This window comes from Amblyraja radiata, chromosome 45, assembly GCF_010909765.2.
Source record: "Amblyraja radiata isolate CabotCenter1 chromosome 45, sAmbRad1.1.pri, whole genome shotgun sequence".
Lineage (NCBI taxonomy): Eukaryota > Metazoa > Chordata > Chondrichthyes > Rajiformes > Rajidae > Amblyraja > Amblyraja radiata.
The window spans coordinates 2,498,074-2,506,299 of NC_046000.1; the positions used below are offsets into that span (position 1 = coordinate 2,498,074).

The 8,226-nt window shown below is 48.0% G+C and overlaps 1 protein-coding gene across 1 annotated transcript; it reads right to left on the reverse strand.

Moving 5' to 3' along the window:
• Positions 1-5,822: 5,822 nt before the first annotated feature.
• Positions 5,823-6,248, reverse strand: LOC116968566 (histone H2AX-like). The gene has a single exon (XM_033015336.1). The coding sequence runs from the start codon at positions 6,219-6,221 to the stop codon at positions 5,841-5,843; it is 381 nt and encodes a 126-aa protein (XP_032871227.1). The 5' UTR covers positions 6,222-6,248; the 3' UTR covers positions 5,823-5,840.
• Between the last annotated feature and the right edge of the window lie 1,978 nt (positions 6,249-8,226).

Sequence of the window (8,226 nt, forward strand, 5' to 3'; positions counted from 1 at the left end):
GTTATCTTCTGTTGCTCTTTAAACATTACCCAATACTCTTGCTTCCTGCTCATCTTTGCTACATTATACTTCTTCTCTTTTATATTTATACTGTCCTTGACTTACTTTGTCAGCCACGGTCACCTCTTATCCCCTCAGATTCTTTCTTCCTCTCTGGAATGAACTGATCCTTCTGAATTGTTCCCAGAAATACCTGCCATCGTTGTTCCGCTGTCATCCTGTTAGGTTCTTTTTCCAGTCAACTTTGGCTAGCTTGTCCCTCTTCCCTCCATGGCTCCCTTTGCTCAACTGTAATACTGACACTTCCGATTTTCCGTTCTCCCTCTCAAATTAAAACATCATATTACGGTCACTACCTCCTAACGGCTCGTTTACCATGTGTTCTCCAATCAAATCCGGTTCATTACACAACACTAAATCCAGAATTGCCTTCTCCCAGGTTCTAGTAGAAGCCGCTCTAAGAATCCGTCTGCACAAACTCCCTTTGTTGCAGTCCAGTACGAACCCGATTTTCCCAGTCTCCCTGCATGTTGAAATCACCCATAACAACCATAGCATTACCTTTGCTTCAAGCCAATTTTAACTCTTGATTCCGCTTGCACCCTATATCCAGCTTACTGTTTGGGGGCCTGTAGATAACTCCCATCAGGGACTTTTTACCCTTACAATTCCTCAGTTATATCCATACTGATTCTACATCTCCTGATTCTATGTCACCCCTCGCAAGCAACTGAATTTCATTCCTCACCAACAGAGTTGCCCCACCCCCTCTGCCCACCTGTATGTCTTTTCGATAGGACGTATAGGGAGGTTGCACGTAAGGTCACTGGGTCATAGGGCTTGACGCACGGAGCCACTCAATCCATCTGGAGGACATCCGTAACTTCTGGTATAAGTTATTTATGCAAGAAACGCGTACTTTCCTACCTGTTAAAAACAGCCAAAATGTTGAATTTTTGCACTAGAAAAATTGTGGAAGGCGGGGTAAGCGTGAGAGACATGTAGCCAACTTCAGAATTCTAAAAGTGAAGCGAAATGAAGGTAAAGAGAAGCGAGAACTGAAGGGACAACAACAGCTAAAGTGCTTGGTGAACATTGGCTGTGCAGATATCGGAATTGAAAATATTGGGAATTATCGCCTTTGCTCACTGCATTTCATGAACAGTAAGGCATTATTTGTGTTTTTTCTCGATTCCTTTGTTATCTAAAAAGTCTTAGAAGTGATAAATCTGCCTGTAAATTTTTCTTCAGATGCGTTTTCATTCTGTATGTAAAAACCCACATGGACCATTTAAAAAATTTACAGCCAGATTTATCACTTCTGAAACTTTTTAGATGCCAAAGGAATCAAGAAAAAACACAAATAATGCCTTAGTTGATGAAATGCAGTGAGCAAACGGCCAATGTTCGCCAAGCACTCTGGCTGTTGTTGTCCCTTCAGCTCTCGCTTCTATCTACTGTCATTTCTCCTCACTTTTGGAATCCTGAAGTAGGCTAGATGTCTCACACGCTTATCCCGATTTCCATAATTATTTATAGCGCAAAAATTGACATTTTCAGCGGGTTTCCACGGGCCCGCTACGCTGGAAACAATGGTAAGTGCCTACCTGCAGTTCATCGCGTGTACTCCAGTTGGAGTAGCCTAGCAACAGTAAGGGTCATGGGTCGTGATCCGACTGCCGTGAAACCTCCCTATACATCTGAATATTCAGTTCCCTGCCCTGTACCTCCTGCATCTATGCCTCTGTAATCCCCACTTGCCTATTTCTAATTGAGCCTCAAAACTCATCCACTTTACTTCTTCTACTTCGCGCATTCATATTCAACAATTTAACTTTAGTATTCACCTCCCCTCTCACACTATTAGCCCTGACCTTACTCTCTCAACCCTTCTCAAACTTTCCTTCTCATTAATTTGGGAGTCTTTTGTAACTTTTCCTGTACTCACTTCCCCTTTAACTCCATCTTTATACTCCAAATTTGTCTATAAATCTAAATAAATGCTTGCTCCCTGTACCAGCCCCCCAGCCACACATTCAGATCCCCTATCTCCCTGTTCTTGCCCTCACCAGCATGAGGTACAGGAAACAATCCAGAGATAACCACCCTAGAAGTCCTGCTTTTCAATCTTCTTCCTAACTCACTAAACTCATGTTGCAGAGTCTCCTTCCTCTTCTTCCTGACGCTGTTTGTGCCCACATGCACAACTACATCCGGCTGCTCACCTTCCCTCTCGAGGATGTTCTGAAGTCGGTCTGTGACATCTTGGACCCTGGCAACAGGGAAGCAACAGACCATCCTCTAGTCTCGCCTGCCACCACAGAATCTCCAGTCCACACCTCGGACAATGGGGTTACCCACCACTATGGCTCTGCCAGATGTCGTTCTCGCCGGTCATGTCTCACCGCTGGGATTGGAGCCATTGACCTGTCCGCCGCTCGGTCTGGAAGCATCGTTTGCCCCAACAGTTCCCAAGAGGGGCATCTCCTTTTCCCGGATGGCCTCGAGGTCATCCAGCTGTTTCTCCAGTTCCCCAACACATTCATTCAGGAGCTGCACCGGGACACAATTTCTGCAGGTGTAGTTTCCAGACGTTCCAGCGATGCCCCTGCCTTTCCACACCCTGCAGGAAACACACTGCACCAACATGCCGGCCATATCTTCAGTAGACAAAAACGACAAATTTCAAAGACTCTTGCGGCAAAGACTCACATTTCACCTCAACAAGGCCGCTCCGCTACAGCTGCACTTCTTTATCTGTTACCTAATTAACTAATTTACGGTGAATTAGCAAATTACTTGAACCTGGGCCTTTGGCGCTCTTTTTAAATCTTCTTTCCCTTTGACTCACTTACTTCCAGCCAATACTAGCTCTCGCTGCTTCTCTCCTCTCTCCGGCGGTCGGAGCTCAGTCAATCGGAGAAAAGACTGCAGTGTGATTGCCGGCCATTTTCAGTGCAAACAAGAACAGAGGCAAATGTTATCATAATATCGTTTCCATCAATTTATATCGACTTTACTGTCCCCATAAATCGTATGCGGTGAGGATTTACTGATCCGCTAGCGAAACCGTCCAAACAGGTCCACGGACGATGCGGTCTCCCAGGTTTTGCACACCGCTCTCCCTCATCTTGACAGCCAGGAGGGGGGATACGTGAAGATGTTGTTCATAGACTTCAGTTCAGCCTTCAACACGATAGTCCCCACCAGACTGGCCGAGAAGCTACTGGAATTAGGGCTCAACACCCCCCCTATGTGCTTGGGCCCTGGACTTCCTTACTGCCGGGCCCCAGGTAGTCAAGATGGGAGGGAATACATCAAAGTCCCTCACCCTGAGCACAGGATCGCCCCAGGGTTGCGTCCTCAGCCCCCTACTGTACTCCCTGTACACACATGACTGTGTGGCTAGGTTCAGCTCCAACTCAATAATCAGGTTTGCTGATGACACTGTGGTGGTGGGCCTGATCTCAGACAACTATGAGAAGGCCTACCGGGAGGAGGTTGGTGATCTGGCACTCTGGTGTCAGGACAACAGCCTCCTCTAGAACATCAAAAAAACTAAGGAGCTGATAGTGGACTTTAAGAGGGCACATCATCGTGGAGGAGGAGCCATCTTGGTGAACGGCTGCTAGCCAGCAGCCGTCCGTTTTAATTCGTTTTTTTTAATAGTTTTTAGTGAGTCCTGTTTTTCGTTTGTTGGGGATATGGACTTTTTAATGTGGGGGGGTAGGTCTCAACTTTATTTCTAGGTCCCTACCTGGTCGGTGAGGCAGCTTCTTCTCCGGGCTGCCCGTCGATCCGTCCTCGTGGCCTACCTGCGGGCTTGGAGCGCCGTTTCCTGACGGGAACCGCCCAGCACCTCGGCCTCGGCGGCGGCACAGCATCGGAGCGCTGGAGCGGATCGGAGTGGAGCGGGCGATCCCTTGCCTGGGGCGACGCGCTGGAGCTCTGGCGAGCTGGACCGCCGAGAGCAACAACTCCGGGCTGCGGGTTTGCGGAGCGTAGAGGCGGCGCCGACTTCAACAACGGGAGCCTGGGAGCTCCAAACCGGCGCGGCCTTGTCGGCTTCGGCAGCCGCGGGCTCCAACCAGGAAGCGGCCGTTCCAGGTGGCCCAGCCGCCGAGAGGACTCTCCCGACGCCGGGGCAAGACCACCCGGTGAGAACGGCCAGGGACATCGGGCCTCCGTAGAGGCAATTGCGGTGGCCTCAATAGGCCTGACTTTGGGGTGAACATGGGGTGGGGACTGGACATTGTGCCTTCCTCCACAGTGCTATCCACTGTGGGGGGATGATTTTTTTTTGTCTATTTGTAGTCTTGTAGGTCTGTGTCCAAGATGGCTGCCGTGAAGAGAGAGTGGACGCTGGCACGATTTGGTTGCCGCTGCTCCCTCTTCACACTGTGTTTTTGATTTTCTGTTTTTGGATTGAATCCTGTTTTTAATTTGTGTCTCTGTGATGTCCTTATTGTTATATTCCGATTATATGTTTACTATGTAAGGTGTCCTTGAGATTTTGTATGAAAGGCGCCCATTAAATATAAAATTTATTATTATTATTATTATCATCCGAGGACGTACACACCATTGAGGATAAATGGGGATACTGTGGATAGGGTGAGATGCTTTAAATACCTGGGAGTCCACATCTCTGAGGATATGACATGGACATCACACGCCGCAGCACTCGTGAGTAAGGCAAGGCAGCGCCTTTACCATTGCTCTGCCCAGGACAAGAAGGCTCTGCAGAGAGTAGTGCATTCGGCCGAACGTACTATGGGAACTTCACTCGCCCCCCCTGCAGGAACTATACATCAGGAGGTGCAACTCCAGAGCCAATAAAATCATGGGAGACCCCTTCCACCCCGGCAACGGACTGTTCCAGCTGCTACGGTCAGGCAAACGCCTCCGTTGCCATGCTGTGAGAACGGGGAGGTTGAGAAGGAGTTTCTTCCCAGAGGCCATTAGGACTGTAAATTCCAATCTCACCAGGGACTAACTTTACTGTACCACTCTACTGCTTTCTTTTTTTTAATTGCTGTTTTTTTCCCTTTTTCCTTCCGCCCACAATATTTAATATGTAAAAGAATATGTGATTCTGTTACATTCTGTATGTAGTTTGTTTGGCTTTTTGCACAATCCGGGAGCATTGCCACTTTTCATTTCACTGCACATCTCGTATATGTATGTGACAAATAAACTTGACTTGAAACTGAAGGAATTCAGCTCTGCCCGAGGCTGGATATTAGTCGCTCTTTTCGGAGAGAAACCTTGAGTCGATGTTAGTGTTGCTGCATTAATTGTTCTGTAGGTGAGAGGGAAACGGAGTTGGTTTCGAGGAGGATCTCTTACTGTAGGTCGCTGCCAATGTTCTGAGGAATATCTGTCTAAATGAGCTTCCCGCATCAGCCAACCGCTGTTTCATGTTTAGTTTTGAGGTACAACGCGGAAACTGACCCTTCGGACCAGCGAGTCCGCACCGACTAGCGATCCTCACACATGAACACTATCCTACAAGTGATAAGTGTTTGAAAAACATATATTTTTAAACAGTTATATCAAACCAATTAACCTACAACCCTGGACGTCTTTTGAGTGTGGGAGGAAACGGGGAGAACGTACAAATTGTGTACAGGGAAGCGCCCGTAGTCAGGATCGAACCAGGGTCTCTGGCGCTGTAAGGCAGTTGGTCTACCGCTCCGCCATCGTGTCGCCAACTCAATGTACAGTCGGTTTTCGACAACGACAAGGAACACTAAACATAATCGATGATCTGCCCTTCCACAGACATGGTGAGTGGCTCTGAAAAGAGCCTTTGGGTCACTTTGTTGAGTTTCTCTCGCTTACTTGCTCGCTCCGCCGGTTTTCTTGGGCAACAGCACGGCCTGGATATTGGGCAACACACCGCCCTGAGCGATGGTCACCCCTCCCAGCAGCTTGTTGAGCTCCTCGTCGTTGCGGACGGCCAGCTGCAGATGTCTGGGGATGATGCGGCTCTTCTTGTTGTCCCGGGCCGCGTTGCCGGCCAGCTCCAGGATTTCAGCCGTCAGATACTCGAGCACAGCAGCCAGATAGACAGGGGCTCCTGCACCCACCCGCTGAGCATAGTTGCCTTTCCTCAAGTGCCTATGAACACGACCGACCGGGAACTGCAGTCCAGCCCGGGACGAGCGAGACTTGGCCTTGGCCCGAGCTTTGCTGCTGGTTTTTCCTCGTCCAGACATCTCCTGATGTTTTGTACACGCAGAATGAGAAAATTATCACAGACTCACCCAAAGATCTTAGAGCAGAGCAAGATAGGCCACTCCTGCGAAATGCAATGGGCTGACGTAGTACGCTACGGAGGGGATCCTGGGCATTTTCCCCGCCCATTTTAGTAACCGGAGCCTACCTGACCCGACCCGACTCGCAGTGTAATCAATGTTGCGGGGCAACAGTTTGTGTGTGTGATATAGGGTTAGATTCATAATTCTGTCAGTTCATACTTCTTGTCAAGAATAAAATTTGACTCTGGTAATTGTCTTTTTTAATGTTTTTTAAATCATTTCTTTTTAAATGGCTCAGAAGCAGTGTTTGAGTTGATTTTGTAGTAACCGGAACCTAACCCGACTCGCAGGGTGATTGACATTGCGGGGGAAGTTTTTGTGCGTGATATAGGGTTAGATTCATAACTGTTAGTTCATAATTCTGTTAATTCCTGTTAAAGAATAAAATGTTTATAAACACACATACTTGAATGTGATATAAATGTGTATAATCATATAACACACACAATTATATTTCTTCTGATCCAATGATGAACTTTATTTCAGACTAGACAAGGGCCATTAAATAAGAAACATTGTAAACCTCCCCGCAACTTCACACACACTAGGCCCTATCCCCACCCCTCAACTCTCCCCCCCCCCCCCCCACCCCCCGGTACTCCTTCGCCTGCCCCCACACTTCAATGTCTCCCCCCCCTCCTATGCCCCTCTCCCCGCTGCGGAAACAAAGATCCGATCTTTGGCCTGAAGCAAGATGGCGGGGGCTGGTTGCTAAAATGGGTCCTATAATCACCCATGAATCTGCCCATGAGCGGACTACGCGTTTTCGTGAGAGTAACCCATCTTGCTCTGCTCTAAGATCTTTGCTTTGCGGTGCCGCGTTGCTCCGCATTTGCCTAATCCTTTGCCTCCTTTCCCTCGACCAGACATGAAGCTGCTTTACTCAAGTCGCTGCTCTGTGACAAGCTGACTGTTGCTGTCTTCTTTTATACGCAGCGCACCGACCTGCCGGGGAAATGCAGAGAAAGAGGAAGGAGGGGGAAAGGCAGAATCAGAGTGACAGACAGAAAGAGGGATGTTTCTCATCTTCCAGCTCCGCCCTCGGTATTTTGCAACCACCCATTTTGCAACAGGAAGACGCCCCAAAGACCCAGATTTTGCCGATGGCATTGCACTACTAGCAGAGTCCAGACAAATCCTTAAAGAGATATCAGCTCTGGAGGAAAATGCATCAAAGGTTGGATTAAAGATCAGCTGCCAGAAGACAAAGACCATGCAGACTGGAGACCAGCAGCCAATAGACCAACTGATAATCAATGGGGAACCTGTGGAAAACGCCACAAGATTTACCTTTCTTGGCATCATGTTCACAGTAGATGGAGATGTGGAGATCGACATCAACTCCCGAATTGGTAAAGCTGCATAGTCTTCAGAAAAATGCAGCCAATATGTTCTAGTGGCGGGATATCCAAGATGCTAAAAGTCAAGCTCTTCCAGTCTGTAATCCTCCCTACAGCCTTCTCTGCCCGTGAGACATGGAAAATCAATGTGAAGATGAAAAATAAATTGGATGCATTCCAACAACGTTGCTTGAGGAAGATCCTGAAGACTAGCTACAGAGACCACATCACAAATGAGGATATCTACTGGGAAACTGCAACAAAGCCTCTCAGCCAGGACATAGAGGTACGCAGGATGAAATTTGCAGGACATGTACTCAGAATGTCACCAGATCTTGCACCTAAGATAGCAATGATCTGGCAACCTGATGGGAGAAGAAAAAGAGACCGATAACGGCAACTTTTATTGCAACTTCACTTAACACTGGTTCATCCACATCTGCAGTATTGTGTACTGTTCTAGTCACCACACTACGGGGAGAGTGTGGTTGTGTTGGAGTGAGTGCAGTGGTGGTTCACCAGCATCTTGCCTGGACTGGAGACATTCAGGTGTGAGAAAACAT

Coding starts and splice junctions, on each gene's coding strand:
- LOC116968566 (XM_033015336.1), bottom strand. CDS start 6,221: ATGTCTGGACGAGGAAAAACCAGCAGCAAAGCTCGGGCCAAGGCCAAG.